Source organism: Crocuta crocuta, unplaced genomic scaffold (genome assembly GCF_008692635.1).
Source record: "Crocuta crocuta isolate KB4526 unplaced genomic scaffold, BGI_CrCroc_1.0 scaffold13, whole genome shotgun sequence".
Taxonomy (NCBI): Eukaryota; Metazoa; Chordata; class Mammalia; order Carnivora; family Hyaenidae; genus Crocuta; species Crocuta crocuta.
The window spans coordinates 1,278,003-1,295,873 of NW_027530007.1; the positions used below are offsets into that span (position 1 = coordinate 1,278,003).

At 50.3% G+C, this 17,871-nt stretch overlaps 1 protein-coding gene across 2 annotated transcripts in view; it reads left to right on the forward strand.

Moving 5' to 3' along the window:
- The window catches only part of MTOR (mechanistic target of rapamycin kinase), a 138,555-nt gene that overhangs the window by 85,445 nt on the left and 35,239 nt on the right, over window positions 1-17,871 (forward strand). For both annotated transcript variants that reach the window (XM_077763809.1, XM_077763808.1), the window contains exons 29-30: window positions 9,787-9,862; window positions 12,794-12,933. In XM_077763809.1, coding sequence (XP_077619935.1) covers window positions 9,787-9,862; window positions 12,794-12,933 — 216 coding nt within the window. The remainder of the gene's footprint in view (window positions 1-9,786; window positions 9,863-12,793; window positions 12,934-17,871) is intronic.

Consider the following 17,871-nt stretch of genomic DNA (forward strand, 5'->3'; position numbering starts at 1 on the left):
GCTTGTCAGTGCAGGAAGCCGGCCGCCAGCGAGGAGCTGTGCAAAGGGAAGAGCACTGGGGTTTCCCCTAAAGGGGAACCGAAGGGACGGAGCGTCTTTCATTGCAGCCCAAGACCATCCGCCAGGGAGAAGCTCGCGGTAGTTCAGCAGTGAACGTCTGCCCCTCCCCTGTATCTAGCTCACCCTCCGGAACGCCTCAAGATTTAATGGGGCCACTAAATGGTGAGTTAGAGAAGGTGCTTCTGATTTTTATGTGCCTCAGTACATAATATCAGTATTTCTACAGTGCGACCGCTCTCACTGGAGCGGGCAGCCACCTCGCATCTGCTTGTCCCGGCACGTGGGGAGAGCGCAGCACTGCCAGGTCAGCGGATGCCACCCCACTCACCTTTCTGCAGTCCCACTTCGTCCCCGCTAGAGATGGAGGCAGAGCTCTCTGACATCGGGAAGCCGGGAAATCGGGATTTTACCCAAAATACCAACTCTGCTGTGAGCGGAGACATTTGAAAATGAGCCTTGGGGGGGCGCCTGGGTGGCTTAGTCGGTTAAGCGTCTGACTTTCGCTTAGGTCATGATCTCGCGGTTTGTGGGTTCAAGCCCCGCGTCGGGCTCTGTGCTGACAGCCAGCTCAGAGCCTGGAGCCTGTTTCAGTCTGTGACTCCCTCTCTCTCTGACCCTCCCCTGCTCGCGCTGTCTCTCTCTCTCTCTCTCTCTCCTAGAAATAAAAAATTTAAAAAAATTAAAAAAAAAAAAGAAAAGAAAGAAAATGAGCCTTGGGTTCACCCTAGCAGCCCTCGCCGCTTTCGTTGTCCTCCTGACAGCTCCTCTTTCTAATCGGCTGTCCCAGAGCTCTTCATTCCACTCTGGGTACAAAGAAGCGGAAAGGAGGAGAAAAACCTCCGGGCATCACCAGGAAAGGAGCAGCGCTTGTCGTCGAATAAAAAGATAATGGCCAATTTGTCAAGAAGTGTTGACAAGAAAGATAAAGTTGGAAGTAATTAACTGGCTGACATGCTGGGACTGATGTGTCTGCCAATGGCTCCCTAAATCAGCCGGAGCCTTGGAAATGTGACAGCCATTTGTCATTTTTACAGCGCGCCTCTGGCGGGCCCCTGGGTTGGAAGCCCGGCCAGCACAAATGTGTGCTTTGACACTCCGGGGCCACACGACCTCTCTGTGCCGTATGTGGGCTTGTTCTAGGGCACCTGGGCCCCGCGTCCAGCAGGGGCTGCCTGGATGTGATGTGTGAGATGGGACAGCCTGCCGGGCTTGTCACTGACGCCCCATGTTCCTCCTTGGTGCTCAGATTCCCCGAGTGGGCCTTGCAGACTTCTGCCAGACAGATCACTTACTGCCCACATGAGAGCACTGAACATGTGCCCCTGAGCGACGCGCCTGGTGGCCGAGAGTCCCAGGCGGGTGCTGCCCGCCCGTCAGCCCAGAAGGTGCACCCGTGAAACCCATCACAGGCCTGGGAGCCGCAGGCAGGGTGAAATCGTGGAGCTGTTTAGCATTAATTACCAAGACTGGATCGAGTGGGGGACACCTGTGTTATGTGAAAAAGCAGCCTACAAAATGACATGAATGCTCCACTTGCTGCTGTGTATAAAGCACGTTCTTATTTATATAGAATACGCGAAATATTCTTATTTATATAGAATAGGCGAAAAGGTGGTTAAATTGCAATGAAGTTTAACACGAAGATCTACCTCCCCTCTCCAATCTTGGCAAGATAGGCGTTTTTGTCTCCCCTGCCCCTGGTTAGTGTTCTGTCTTTTTCACTCTTGACAGCTCCCACTTTGTCACATACCGGTTTAGCATGTCCTCCAGGTATCGTGACAGACACGCCATTTAAACTGTGACCGAAGGAAAGGGTGAAGATCAGTAACAGCTCTTTACCCTTACGCCACTCTGGACTGAGACGTCGGGAACCCAGTGATTGTCCAAAGCAGGCCACCCGCTTCCGCATCACATCTTCCTTATCCTGATGCCCTAGGTGGGTCCTCGGGCACCAGGGATGCCGAATGTGCCAGCTTTGAAACCTGCTGAGGAGACCCACCTTCTGTCTGCGAATATGTAGCAAAGGACCAAAGTGACTTTTCCTGAGTTCTGAGAGCAGAAAAGGGAGGTTTGACCCTAGCAGAGCCACGGGTGCCATTGTCATCACCTGACCTGGCTGTCCATGGGTGACTGAGGCCACCAGCCTGCCGGCTCTTTGCTACTCCCTGCATTTAAGTCAGCCTTTCTCCGTGTCGCATTTCCGATGCCTTCGTGTTGCCTTCTGTCTTCACTTACCCTATTCAGAAAGAGGCTGCCACACCCTCGGGTTCCCCAGTCTACCTTGCTGCTCCCAGAGTCCCGGGGGAACTGCCAGATCTACCTGGCCCTGTCCGGGAGTCACGCTTGGGGCACAGAGCTAAGTGTCGGTGCTGGGAGAAGGGACAGGGAATGGCCCGAAGCGGCTGTGCCCCTGTGAGAAGCAGAAGAGACTGCTCGATGCAGGTGGTGAGGACGCAAAGCAGTGTCCACTTTGGCCTCATCTTGGCTGGTCAGGAGCTCCTCGGTCAGATCTGCCAAGGTCCCCAGTCAGCTGTGTTGCATGTGTCCCCAGCCTGGCGCTAAGGGAATTCAGAGAATTCTTACTTGACCGGGAACCAAGCAAAATACAGACTGTGGTCTGCACTAGAAATAGACAGGAGAAAGAAGGCCCGGAGCCATTTGGGAAGCGAGTGCATAACGTTCTCATAAATTCCTGATGGGAGCGCTAGGAAGGCCTAAGCGGTCCCCCAGATGTGACCGCAGATGCTCCTTATTTGACAGACTTTCCGACAGGCTCAGGCTTTGCTCTTAATTGCCTGAAGGTCGCCGGGGCAGCAAGGCTAAGAGATGAGGTTGGCCACCAAGTGAGCCATCCAAGAAGGAATTGGTTATCAAGCCAAATCACTTGGGATTTGACATCAGTCCAGAAGCCTGCGGAGCAACGACTTCGAGAACCCTTTGGGAAGCAATAGAATTCTTCAGGTGGTAGGAATGGCATTTGGATGCCAAGCCAGAGACCCTCTTACCGCTGTGCTGTGGGTCAGCATTAAGACCCTGAGCGGCTAGGGACTGACCCTTTCTGTCAGTCCCATCCTTGAGGGACTGGTCCCCACCCGCACGGGAAAAGCACTGAAGAGAAGGGAGAGCCATGGGGAAGTAAGCAGGCCCTCCCGCCAGCATAGCTCCTCCGTTATCACTCCCGACGGGGCAGCAAGAGAAGCTGCTCACAGCTGAGCCACTGGCCCACCTGACCCGCTTCCCCAGCTTCTGAAGAAGAATTCTCAGAGAGTGGGGAGGGAAGATGCCTGGTGTTTGCCATGAAGGCATTGAGGCAGCGTATCGTCCTTATTTGTTAATTCAGCTCAGCTCTAGAAAGTGTCTGCCTCGATTGCCAAGGATTTTCCCAGTGTCTAGTTCTCGACTCCGCTTCCATTAATAAAAATTTAAGTCTTGGGTTGGGGAACGAGGAAAACCGAATGTCTGTAGTAGTGCCTCTCCCCTTCTCGCTGTCCTACCTCACTGTTTTCTTATCTGCCTCTTCGCGGGCTTCCTAACGCCCGGCTTCCGCTGTGGGCTCCGGGACTGATGACGTTGATGGGCCCTTTCTGTTTGCTCTGTAGATTCGTGACTGTGAGATCTCAGCTGGCTGCTCCCGCTGGAAGACGGAGCAGAATGCAGACAGGCCCCGGCCCGTGCGGCCTCTGCCAGCTCACAAAGCTCTGTTTTCTTGTGGCCTCGGCGCCTGCCGAGAGGAGACAGGAAACTCGTCAGCCTTTCGTTCCTGCAGGTTCTCGTGGGCACGTTGCTGCCGAACCTCCAGCTCTCTCACCTTGTTTGTTGTCAGGTCTGGTCACCCGGACCGATGTCACTGGGGTCTGGTTTGTGTCGTTAAGCACTCCTTTGTCGTGGGGTTTGGAACGGTTTGCTTTTAAGCCTCCAGCAGTAACAGGGCAAGACTGAGGGGCACGCAAGGGAGTGTTTATAGAGCGGACGAGAGAAAACTCCCAGCTGCCCCATGAAACAAGAATTCTCATAAGGGGGCTTTGAGTGAAGGTGATTTCTTCCCACGAGCCAAACACACAGCCTCTGCCTTCAGCCTCATAAAACCACGTCTGAGTTTAAAAGGGGAGTGACTGTCAGAGGATGGCCTTGTGTCACCAAGTAGGCAGGAGACTAGGCACTTAACTACTGAGTTAACAGAGGCCTTTGTAGCCCACACTTCGCCCCCTGGGCTGTGTCTGTAAGCCTGGCAGCCTCGAACATGCTGTCTTGGAAAAGCCCACTGTGGCCACCTCACGGGCTCCCAGGCATACCTGCAGCTTCTGAAAGGAAAGGAGAAAGGGGATGGGAGCTTCAGGGTCAGAGGGGCGGTCAGCCACAGCGTCCATAGGGAAATGAAACCTTGGTGGGGCGCCTGGGCAGCTCAGTCAGTTAAGCATCCGACTTGGGCTCAGGTCATGATCTCGTGGTTCGTAGGTTCCGGCCCTGCGTTGGGCTCTGGGCTGGCAGCTCAGACTGGAGCCTGCTTTGGATTCTGTGTCTCCCTCTTTCTCTGTCCCTTCCCCACTTGTGCTGTCTCTCTCTCTCTCAAAAATAAACATTAAGAAAAAAATTTAAATAAATAAAAATAAAATGAAAGCTTGGTGGGGCTGCCTTCTCTTGCATGGCGAATTAGAGGAAATACAGCCCACCCGGTGCTTGCTTTCCTTTACTGTACAAGTATGTATGCATGCCTACTGACCCAAGAGCAGAGGCCAAGGCACTGTCCCTCCCGTTGCAGAGCTACAGTATACCCTTAGTTATTAATTAAAATCCTTTTTATTTTTTTGAAATTTTTAAAGTTAATTTGAGAGAAAGCGCATGCATGCAGGCATGGGGAGGAGCAGAGAGAAAGGAGAGAATCCCAAGCAGGCTCCACTCTGTCAGTGCAGAGCCCAGCTCGGAGCTCGATCTGTGAGATCATGCATGACCTGAGCCAAAATCAAGAGTTAGCAGCTCAACCAACTGAGCCACCCAGGTGCCCCAACTTAAGATCCTTTTTAGGGGCACCTGGGTGGCTCATTCGGTTAAGCATCCAACTTCGGCTGAGGTCACGATCTCACGGTTGGTGAGTTTGAGCTGTGTTGGGTTTTATGCTGACAGCTGGGAGCCTGGAGCCTGGAGCCTGTTTCAGATTCTCTGCTCCCCTTCTCTCTGCCCCTCCCCCACTCATTCTCTCTCTCTCTCTCTCTCTCTCTCTCTCTCAAAAACAAACATTAAAAAATTTTTTAAAGATCATTTTTAATAGTATGGTGGCCTGTGACCTGGGCCATAGCTTGTTCATATGTAAAATGGGAATATTAATATATAGTGTCTGCTTCATTGAGATAACACATAAAAGAAGTAAGCCCGATGGCTGGTCCACACAGTAAGCTCTCAGTAAATTTAGGTATCTTTTTGTTGTTATTATAATACCCTGCCTCCCACGACGGAATGCCAGAAGTCATGGCGGAAGGAGAAAGAATTAAGGTCCCAAACAAGATGACAGACTCTTGCATCACCAAGAGTTTTGTTCACTTCACCAGGACCTCTGCATCCTCATTCTCCAGCTGCCTCATGGCGCGTGGGGAACACTCTACGGAAGGCAAGAAGAGAGAAACGTAGCATGGGGAGTAGGTTCCATAGGAAAATAAAGAGGGAAGAGGGAGGAAGAAAGAATAAATGGGGAGAGCGGCCAGTTACGTAAAATCTCTGCTCAGAACAGTCGCCCGCAGGTGTGCACAGTCCCCTTCCTTCCTTCAGGTCCTCAATCCAGAGACCAAGGACTTAATCAGGGACCCTTCCTGAGACCAATCCCACTTATTTTTCATGGCTGTGTTTTAGTCATTTAGTCAAAGCTATAATCTTTCAGTGATTGTCCTTACTGTTGGACAGGGCTCATTGTGAATTTCAAGGTACAGCCCCCAATTTTCTGGCAGGTTCTAAAGGCCTGGTCAGTAGTTCTGCCATTGAGCCCAGCATCTCTGTCTACAGGGGGGACTTACTTGGACTTTCCCTTGAAGGAGTAGGGGCCATGTGCTGCCGGTGGGGTTTTTTGTTTTTTTTTGTTTTTTTGGTTTTTTGTTTGTTTTTAATTTGCAAAGTTAAGTTCATCTCTCCTTAGAAGAGGGCTGTCAAAGCCATGGCAATGTTAAGGTAAAACTCCTGTTTCTCCCCTGAGGTTCCTAGTTCCTACTTCCAGATTTTGATCGGCTTGTTGTAAAGCTCTCCTTTTCGGGCATAATGAGTGGGAGAATGGAGTGGGAAGAGGCTTTTGCTCTCTTACGTTTTTGTGTTGCTTTGTCCCAAGTGAGGCAAGCTTTGACAATGTTTGTAATTTGCTCTTGAAAATAGCATGTGCTCCAGAAAACAAGATTGGAAGATGTTTATTGGAACTCCTGGATTTTTATGTCTGATTCTTAGAGTTAACTTCTTATGCTTTAGGCAAGGAATACATTGTCTTTCTCACCAGAGCAGTTAATATCTCTGCCACGGCCATCCCAGCAATCCACGCTGGCACCAAAAAGAACATACAGACTATGTAATTATGTGTATGTACATATGGCATATTACATATTTGAGTATAGAATATACATTGGTTTTTTTTCTTGTCTTCTTATGCTTCCAAAATCTTTGGGTTCAAGGAACTAGTTAATCACAAAGCTGTATCCAGTAACATTGATATTAATACAGTTCACCTAGCCCTGTGTGAGTGAGCTTATTAGAAAAAGTCACATGGGGCACCTGGCTGGCTGTGTTGATAGAGCATGTGACTCTCGATCTTGGGATTGTGAGTTCAAGCCCCACCCTGGGCATACAGCTTACTTAAAAAAATAAATAAATAGGGGCAGCTGAGACGGTTGAGTGGCCACTGCTTGATTTCGGCTCAGGTCATACATGATCTCACAGTTTATGAGATCAATATCCGACTCAGGCTATGCTATGTGCTGACAGCTTGGAGCCTGCTTGGGATTCTCTGTCTCCTGTCTCTCCACTCCTAACACACACGTACTCTCTTTCTCCTTTTTCTCTTTTCCTCTCTCAAACTAAGTAAATAAACTTTTAAAAATTATGTAGGGGCGCCTGGGTGGCTCAGTCGGTTGAGTGTCTGACTTCAGCTCAGGTCATTATCTTATGGTGTGTGGGTTTGAGCCCCATGTCACGCTCTGTGCTGACAGCTCATAGCCTGGAGCCTGCTTCTGATTCTGTGTCTCCCTCTCTCTCTGCCCCTCCCTTGCTTGCACTCTGTCTCTCTCTCTCTCAAAAATAAATAAACATTAAAATTTTTTTAATTATGTAAATAAATACATACATAAAATTTTTTTTAAATCTCATAGGACTTTTTTTTTTATATTTTTATTTTATTTCTAGGAGAGAGAGAGACAGCATGAGCAGGGGAGGGTCAGAGAGAGAGGGAGACACAGACTCTGAAACAGGCTCTAGGCTCTGAGCTGGCAGTCAGGGCAGAGCCCGACACGGGCCTCGAACCCACGAACCGCGAGATCATGACCCAAGCAAAAGTCGGACGCTCAACCGACTAAGCCACCCAGGCGCCCCAAAATCTCATAGGACTTTTGGAGAGAGAGAAACCATGATGCTATCACTTCTCTTTGAATGTTTTTGACTCCAGCAGACTGACCTGTGGAGAACATTCTGGCTCATGGCCTAGGAGCAGCACAGAAGTAGCGATGGGTGTGCCCAGTATATCCCACATGAGGTCACCTGTCTGCCGTAAATGACGGAGAGAGACGTCTGCATGGCGCCTCTCACCTCCAGCTGCAGAGCCTAGAGCCTGGGCAGCCTGCTCAAATAGTCCTCTTCAGGATGAGTCTGGAACCTGTGTTGATGATTTCCTAGTGCTGACTCCAGTCTCAACTGGGTGTGTGTTTTTTCGGCACCCAAGCATATAGCTATGTTTCTAGCAACCTTCATCCTTAGACAAAATCACATGAAGGAAGAAGCACAATTCAGGATCTGCTTAGCAATTTCATACCTGTTATTTCATTTTGCTCCCTGAGAAAGCTTGTGAAAGAAGTAGTATTAGCCCAGTTTTATAGATGAGAAGCTTAAAACTCAAAAAAGGGGACGTGCATACGGTCGTACAGCTTATAGGCGGCAGAACCAGACCTCCAGAAATGTAAACCCAAGCTTTCTGGCCCCAGACCCAAAGCTGCCTTACCCCCATCCCCACCAAGCCTCCCCTTAACAAAGGAGAGTCATAAAATTGCTTCAGGTCGTATGGAGACTGTCCCCATTCATTGTGGGCCTTGGGGAAAGTTGCTACCCTTTCAGGCCCCAATCTCCCCAGGAGTGAAACAAGCCTGTTAATAACTCCCCTTCCCACTCACTCAGGGATGCACAAGGTTGGAGCAGCAATCAGTTGGAAAGATTATTTGAAGTATGCTTTGTAAACATGAGGCATTAGATTATTACTTTCACAAATGTTAACTTCTCTAGTTTGACAGATTATGGGCAGTTCCCTCTCGGTTTTATTGGAATAAATGTGGTGGAATTTGAATTTTTTTAAATAATATTTATACCAGCAATCCCTTGCCATGTTACCACATTCAGCCCAAATCCTGGAATTTCCCAACACCACTTAGAAATTAATTCTAGTCAAATAGACAGTTTGTACCGAGGGCAGTAAACTGGATCCCTTGCTCGTTAAAACAGTCTAGACTCCCAGGTTGGACTGTCACCGTTTGCTCCCCGCCTGTGACCAGATAAAATCACCGTTGTCCCATGACTCTCTCAGGCCTGCTTCGTTCCTCGTTTCCGTCCTTCCGTAACTCAAGCTCGTCCTCGGTGTTGGCTTAGTTGCTGTTTCCCCTCTCACGTGTGTTCCCGTGGGAATGAGGGTCTAGGCCCTGCTGCTGTCCAACTTCTGGGGCCTCTCCACAGCCTCCCTGGATAGCCGGCGCCAGGCACCCGCTGCCAGTCTCCTGCCCAGTTGTCCCAGTATATCACAGTCCCCCAGTCGGTCCCAGTGGCCACGTGCCGCCCACAGATGACAGCAGAGTAGTGTGTTGTTGGAGAAAAGCATCGTTCCGCCAGGCACGTGGCCCTGGATGAGGTCCCTTGGCTGCCCGCTGCAGAGGGAGGGGGTGGTACTTGGAGAGGGACTGAGGAAGCACCCAGCTTTGAAGGAAATGGGCTTCGTTGGGGGAGCGGCTTCGTTGGGTCAAGACGGTTGCACAGCACGGTCCCTGGGGTGCTCTGTCATTAACGTGGATGACCCAGCCTCCGTGCCGCTTCTGTGTCACCCACAGAGCCTGATGGGTTTTATTTATTTTGATTGATCTTATTCCTGAAAGCAACTGATGAGCGGAGGTAAGAGTTCCAAGCTCGGAGGGACCTCATCCCGTTGTGTTCATCAGCAGGGCCAGATTTGGACCCAGTGGTTCTAGTTTTTAGAAAGCAGACACAGGTGCCTGCCTGACCATCTCAGAGAGGAAACCAGTCCGGGCTGGTTCGAGGAGGGGCCCTAGAGCCAATGAGGCTTCCTGTCTACCACACGCTGCCCCCTCAAAACCAGGAGTGGGGGGTCAAGAGGAAATAATTCCTTAGATGAAGTCATTCAGATCGAACTTGCTGAGCGGTAATAGGCAGTTACCTTCTCTGCAAGGCATTGTCCCCAGCGTGCTGGTGAGCCATCTGCCCACTGTGACCCCCACGCCTCCCACTCTCTGACATGTTGAGTGTAACCACCTCTTCCTTTTGTTTCCCCAGCATTAATAATAAGCTACAGCAGCCAGAGGCAGCTGCCGGGGTGTTAGAATATGCCATGAAGCACTTCGGAGAGCTGGTAAGTGTGGAGACCTGGCTAGGGAGGCACTCGGCCACCACCCAGAGAAAGTTCCTTTCCTTTTCTGTTCTCTTCGTAATTGTGGACGTCTGATGCTGACCTTCTTATGTCGTAAGGATGGAGGGGACAGTGGCTGTATGGATTACATTCAAACTGAATACATATCGTGAGGACGGAACCTCATAAATAGTAATAGCTGGTATATGTCAGACTCTTGGTACATACCCGGCCCTTTGCTGCTTACTTGATGTGCCCCATGTCTCAGTCCTCATGATAGCCGTGTGAATAGAGGTACCGTCGCTATCCCGTTCTACAGGAAGGGAGCCCGTGGTCCCAACAGAGAAATAGCCTCACCTGATCTGACAGTGAATCACTGGCCATGCCAGGGCTTGAACCCAGGCAGTCTGGCATCATCCATGTAATCCTGAGCTGAGTTATTTTGCATCATCTGTGGCAGCTAGCCTTGCCGCTGGCCCACGATTAACGCTCAGTACACACCTCACAAGAAACCATGGCCAATTCTCCAGAACAAAAATGTACTGTGACTTATACCTGCTGTTGAAGAAGTGTTCCATTTCATTATTGCTCACGTAGCTTCTGTGCTCCTGCCATCTTGGCCCTATCAATATTAAAATGCTCCCATTACCCTCTGAGGTCCTGGGAGGGTGCATTGGTGACTTCCTAACCGCATATAAAGCCTTGACTTAATCAACTCGGCATTGACTTCCGGGAAGGTCAGGGAGTTCTGGGTCCACGTATTTGATGAGGAACCTTTTGTTAGTCTCGTAGGTCACTTGTCAGGTTTGCCCTAATCGAGAGCCCAGTGTGTTAGAGTGAAGAAATCCATGGCTGCTTCACTGGCTTTTGCCTCACACAGGGGCTAGTAAATTGGACTGGAACTTTCCAGGGAGTATTTTGCCAACTTGAACACCTGTCTGTAACTAGACCAAGCCAGCCTGTCTCCAGATGACAGGACCGAAGGGACTACGTCTCTTCCACCTTTGCCATAATCCTGGATGGCAGAGGGGGCGCTTAACGTGGTCTCCCACGGCCATCCCCTCCTCTGCTTTCCATAGAGCTTGGGCTGCAGTAAGGGCCCATAGAAACAAAGAGCCATGACCATCTGACATTCGGGTGACCTGCCAGTGACTAGCTAATACCCAAGAGCTCGGAGCACCAGCCTTAAATGCAGGTTCCTCAGTCTCCAGGTTCTAAAGGTGGCCGTTAGCTCCAGGGTGGTCGCTAAGCCCGTGGCGGGTTTTCTGTTCTATTTAGGGAGCTGAAGCATATTAAGCTTGACAATGGTTTGGCTTTTCTTGGCAGAGCCTGCGCTTTCTCAGCACAATTTATGTAACAGCAATCTCATTAGAATTTCGTGTGGTTCATTGCTTAAACCTTATAGTTTCTGCAATCTATTGCGATTCAAAATATTCTGCCCCGTGCCTGACCTGCTCCGTATGTGGCTGCCCCTGCTTTCCGCTTGTCCCTGCCAAGCGTGTGCCATCCGCGGTCACCGGCCCCCTTCCTCTTTCCCACCCGGGGTAGGAATCCCAAATGGGAAAATACCAGTGTGACTTCTTAGCTTTAGCGTTTTTCATCTTAGCACTGTCTTTGCAGCCACCCGTCTCAGTTTTCTCAGATTCTTCTAAACAGGCGTGGAAAAGGAAGTTTAGGTAGTTTTACCTTCCACAGAACCAGACAGGCCTGTTTGGGTGAACCGTCCTGGGCGCCAACACAGGGCAAAGGGCTGTCGGGCAGCGGAATTCATGCAGGGGCGGCAGAGGGGATCGGCTGTGCCAATAACTGCCGAGGGGAAGTCGGCACGAGTTAACAACTGAAAGTAGGAATGACCTCCTTACAGAGGTTCAAGAAGAAAAGGTCCTTTCAGAGAGCTTAGCAGAGCAGCAGTCAGCGTACATAACCACTCAAATACTACTTTGATTTAGAAAGGAAAGGAGGGTGGTGGGGGAAGCGCAGGTGGGCCCTGCAGTATAGCGGACGGATTCCACTGCAGGTGCATCTTGTTGTTAGAGAAATCTCCGGGGAGCCACTGCCCTGGCCTGGTAGGGAAGTAGCCGTTCACTACGCTGGTGAGGAAGAATCCCAGAAGACAGACCGAGGTGGAGGGCAGGTGGGGGCCAGGCAGATATAGAAGGCAGTCTGTCCCCTGGCCATTTGGAGAGCCGGAGTCTGCCCCTTTTAGACCGTGGCCCCCCTTCCTCACGTGGCCGGCACTGAATGTCAGCGTGGCACACCATCTGCCCGGCTAATGGAAACCATCCTTTGGCCCCTGACATGGGCAGAGCTGCCAGGCGCTGAGCGGGAGGGAACATTGGATGGGAGAGTCGAAGAAGGGAGGGAAGGTTTTTCCAAAGAATTTTAAGTGGTAGTGTTCTATCGTGTTTTAAATCATTATTTCCTGAAAGTTTAAAAACGCATTAAGAAATGCAGAGAATCAAGAGCTTTTAAAAAGCCGAATTATTTTCCTCCAGCGAATGTGCAAATATGCCCCGTCTTTCCGGCCCGTCCGGATAGCAGCTGCCCTCCTGGTCCTGAGGCCCGCTGCCCGCGCTCCAGCAGACCGAGGCCGGGCCTCCTGCTGTCCCAGAGGGTCCCCCCCCGTCATTGCACCCCCGCCTGCCAGAGCTGTGGTGACCCCCGTGTCTGGGCAGGATGTGATGGGGTGCAGGGACACGGCCCTCCGTGCGCTCGCAGGTTACCCCAGGGTCGCTCCGGCTTGTGCCAAGGCACCGGTGTTCACACCACCAGCCAGCCTGCCCCCGAATAGTCTGAGGTTCTTTTCCACCGAAACCAGGACGTACGGTGATGGGTGAAGCATCTAGCACCTTAGGAAAGGCAGCGCAGGGATTAAAACGTGCCACCCCCCGCTCTCCGTGTACACAGCGTTCCCCTCTCTCTCCCACCTGGCAGGAGATCCAGGCCACCTGGTACGAGAAGCTGCATGAGTGGGAAGACGCGCTCGTGGCCTACGACAAGAAGATGGACACCAACAAAGAAGACCCGGAGCTCATGCTGGGCCGTATGCGCTGCCTCGAGGCCTTGGGGGAATGGTGAGCCGCCAGGGCTGTCCTCCCCGGGCTTCGGGTTGGAAGGGCTCCCCCCATGCGGAGTTCTCCCCTAAGATACTCCTCTTTCTTTCACTTTGGCTCTTCCCGGAATCATCTAGAACTTGAGTGTTCGGAGGTTTCTTTTCAGACTCAGGCTTCGTAAGTCCTCAAGGCCAAGGGCGGGCTTGGGTGAGCTGCTGGGATCCACACCTGCTCCCTCTGTCTGCCTCTTGACCTTGACTGGCTCTGCAGACCTTACTCTCTTACTCTGCAGCCTCGATTTTTTTTTTTCCTTTTCTTTATTGGCTCTTGCTAATGATTTGGGAAGAGAACAAGTCACAGCCCCCTTCAAAGGCTTCATCTATATTGAATGCTTACTACGTGCCTGGCCCTCTGCCAGGTCCCAGAGATGATACAGACACAGAAATTAAGGCTCCCTCCATCGGGAAGCCCGGGAGACAAGCATATTGCAGGTAGCCGTTAAAGCCAGAGAGTACAGTGACAATGGCCTGAGCAGACACTTTGACCACCGGAGGGAGCAGGATGGCCTTGCTGTCCTCCCAGAAGGGAGAACTGAGACTGGAGGACACCAGAGGAGACTGAGGAGCTTAGCGGAGAGCACTTGCCATCATCTTGGTCTGGGGAGTTGGGGGGGACGTGGAAGGAAAAAAGTGATCCCTGTTCTGTTTCCCAGCATCTAGTGCAGTTTTTTAAAATAGTTAAAACAAAATGCCCCAGTATGGGGGTGAAATACTAGTGTTTTAATGTTTATTTATTTATTTTGAGAGAGAGAAAAGGGGCAAAGAGAGAGGGGCGGGGAGAGAGAGGATCCCAAGCAGGCTCTGCACTGTCAGCACAGGGTCCAACGCAGTGCTCGATCTCACGAACCGTGAGATCACGACCTGAGCCAAAATCAAGAGTCAGACGCTTAACTGAGCCACCCAGGCGCCCCAATGGTGAAATGCTTTAATGACAGTTTTAAATATTAACATGCCGTGCTGCTTGCCCACAAATAGATTATCCAGACTTTCTCCAAGACATGAAACCGAAGGGCCCCTATGTACCCATTTCAGCCAGTAATTATTGGGCACCTGTGCATGGCCAGTGTCTGTGCCAGGCCCCAGGGACACAGCAGTGAACCAGCCAACACAGGCCCTGCCTTCCAGGAGCTCACAGGCCAGGTAACTGGGCTGCTGTAGTACAGCCGGAACACAGTCCTAAGGAGGAAGTTCAGGGGGCTGTGGGAAATAGGGAGGGGCCCTAATCTAGGTGTAGAAGCGTTCGGAAGGCTTCCAGGAGGAAGTGATACCTAACTTGAATGTGTATAGGAGCGAACACGGTATATTCAGGGTTCTGAAAGTTCAGTATCGCTTGGAGGATCAAGTGTGATGTGGGAAGGTAACAGGTGAGGCAGGAGAAGTCGCCAGGGGACAGGTGGTGTGGGGCGTACATGCCACGTAAGGAGGTCAGGCTACTGACGGGCCATCCAGAGACTCGGATGGCTGTGGCTGACAGGTTTGCATTATACACAGAACCCTGTCGGAGCAAATTATGAGTGGAGCAAGGGGAGACGAGAAGGGATGGACCGGCTAGTTCAGGGGCCACCCAAGGGGAGGAGGGGGAGGGAGGGGGCTGAGTCCCAAGGTGTTTAGGAGGAGGTGTAGACAGGGCTTGGGGTCTGATTAAATGTGAAAATGAGGGCGGAAGGAATTATGGGTTTAGCTTCCAGAATAAAGGGAAGCTAGAACACCCAGAGAGCCCTTCAGAGGTCGGATCAACCCAAGGCCCAAGGTTCCCCTGAAGCTGGGCCTCCAGAGCCATCTGCTGGGGGGGAGGGGGGCGGAATTCCACAGGCCCGCGCCCTTGCATCTGGATGTGCGTTGGCAAACTCTGTCCCCGAAGGATTTTTTTAAATCTACATTCTTGTATTCATTTTTTATTTTTAAAGCATTATTTTTTTGAAAAGGTAATACGCACATGGTACAAAATTCACTAGTACAGAGATTCATTAGTACAAAACAGTGGCTGGCCTGCACAAACCAAGTCTTCTCCCTGTCCCCCAGCCACCCAGACCCACAGGCGCCACGGGGACTCCCGGGTATGGTCCATTTCTGTGCGCCATGTGCGTTGTGATGGTGAAGTCCGTACACCTTTTTGCACTTTGTTTTTTCATTTAATGTGCATAAGCCACTCTCTCATTTCGCCACCTATAGTGCTGCCTCATTTTCTTAGGGCCTCATAGTATTCCATCGTATTATTAGTAAACCCCAGTCTATCTAAATAGGCAAATTTAGATTTGTTTTGAAATGTTATACCTTGGACAATTTAAAGAATATCATTGGAAAAAAATCAAAGGAAGTCTTCTAAAAAGAATGCTCTCCCACTACACATTTTTTCTGTACCTAATTATAGGTTTTCTTTGGTAAACGACTGCTATTTTTACTTCTTAATGTAAAGTTATTACTGTATTCCTAAGATAGAAGATCTCATTGTACTGCATGAAAATTTAATGTCAGTGATTTTAGCCTTAGGCATCGGATCATATATATGCAGATAATAGTCGAAAATTGTTTGAAATTGGTTTGTCTGGCTTAACCGTTATTAAGGGAGATTCAAGTATTATTATTTATTTCCATAATTAGCATTCCAGAGTCCTTCACCTCAGTAAATGAGGAAGCATAGCCTATCAAATCGTTAGTTTGTACAACTAAGGTTTTTTGGTTTTGTTTTTCATGTCCAGCAGGTTTCCAAAACTGTGCTGTAGCCACTAGCCAAGTGTGGCTATTTAAAATTAAATAACATTAAGGATTCAAGTCACATTAGCCACATTTCGGTACTCAGTAGCCACATACAGCTAATGGCTGGCCCATTGGACAGTAAGGATCGAGAACATTTCCGTCACTCTAGAAACTTCTTTCGGACAGTACCGATCTAAAGCCGAAGAATAATATGTTGAAAATGGGCCACATTATTTCAAAAACAATTTTTTCCACTTTGAATTGGTTATCATACAACCGCATTATTAAGAGAAAGATTTAAAAAAAAATGAGGTGTAAGCATTCTCAAAATTCAACTCTAACCAATTCCTAAAGTGTTGTAGTATCTCCGTTTTGTCCTCAGATTTGTATGTAAATGTCACAGCCTAACATCCGAGTCTTTCGTGTTGTGACCCCAGCCCATTTCTCAGTGAATTTTATCTCATAATCCGAGCTCTGGCCAAACCTTGCTCTTCAAACTCCACAGAATTTGTTTTTTCCGTATTTGTTGATTCAGTTTCCTGGAGTCCCCACCTTCTTCTCTGCCTCTGCTCCTTTTTCCACTTTGTGAAACTCTGCCCCCCTTTCAAAGTCCACCTGTACTGTTTCTTCTCCCTCAAGACCTTTCCCGGCCCCCTTCTCACTTTAGGAATTCGAGACGAGCACTTTCTGAACGTAGGTCATGACAGGATAGCCTGGGTATATTGAAGAGGCTGTCAGTGCGATTCTGTCCAGTCCGCTGTGACCCTCGGAGACTTGACACAGCCTGCCCATGGGGTCCCAAGAGCTAAGTGATCCAGGTCTCCTGCCGTGGCAGGCCTGGGTCCCATCTTCCGCTGCTCTCTTGGATTCATTCCAGTTTCATAACTACCTATAAACTATAAGTGGCTGGTGATGCTGACCAGGGGATTTAGGAATGCAGCAGACGGAAAGGGATTTTAAAAAGAGATGAAAGAAGCAGAATCCTTTTCCCTATCATCTGCAGGGTTCTCACGTGGTCGGTCTGCTTGGTCGGTGCTATTGAGTGTGCAGTTTCTAAACAGCTTTTACTCTGAGTATGTATCCTGAGCACGCCTGAGGCCAGCCTTCAGCAGAGGTGACCTCAGCAGTGATCAGGGGTTACCAGGGAACTAAGAACCCACCCTGATCCCTGTGCCGGTCTGCCCCCAGGAAACTAACTCCAAGAGCTAGTCCCCCAGCCCAGCCCCACGGCACACACAGCCGCACCTGCTGCCAGGGTGGGTGTAAGTGAACCCTGTCCCTAACTGCTCCTAACATGGCCTCTGGGTCCTGAGAACAGGTGGCTCTGGAGCAAGATCAGAGGCAGCCAGCCACTTAGGTGTTCAAAGGGAAGAAAGCTTTCTGAGCTTTCAGCCACTGTGCTTGTTGGGAAGGTCAAAGTCTTGGAGGGCAGGCTGTTTCCCAGTTCTCCAGGGTGCGCTATGAGAGGTGTCAGAAAATAGATCGTAGTGTTTGTCCCCACACACAGTCTCTCCTATGTTTTTACGTATTTGATTTTGTTCTCCCCTTGCCTTTGAGCATTAGGATTTAGTATATTCTGTGTTCTCGTTTGTAACAAATGCTTATGGGAAAGGAACCTGCCTCCGTGTGTGCCGGCGGCTGCGGACATGGCCATGGCTTGGAGGCGGTGCCCATGTCTACTGTCAGGGCCGCCACTCCTGCTCCGCTCCCCACTGTGTCTTCTCAGGTAGCCGTTCGTGGTGTTTCGCACTGAGCTCACTCCCTGCCTCTGGAAGCACAGCTAGATCCCCAGACCCGCGGCACAGAGCTGGGTGGTCCTGCCAGGACTGGAGGATGCCAAGTTGCCCATGGCCACCAGCTATACAGATTTGAAATCTAGGGCTAGAAGAACCATTCAGAGACCAGGCAGCTTCCTCCCATGCTTCCAGGCAGGACCCCAACAAAAGCCTGCTGAGTCCGTGGTTCTCAGGCTGTGGCCCCTGGGCCGCAGAGTCACCGTCACCCAGAAATGTGTTAGGCATGGACATTCTTTTTTTTTTTTTTTTACGTTCATTTATTATTGAGACAGAAACAGAGCATGAGCAGGGGAGGGACAGAGAAAGAGAGGGAGACACAGAATCCAAAGCAGGCTCCAGGCTCCGAGCTGTCAGCACAGAGCCCGACATGGGGCTCGAACCCCCAAACCATGAGATCATGACCTGAG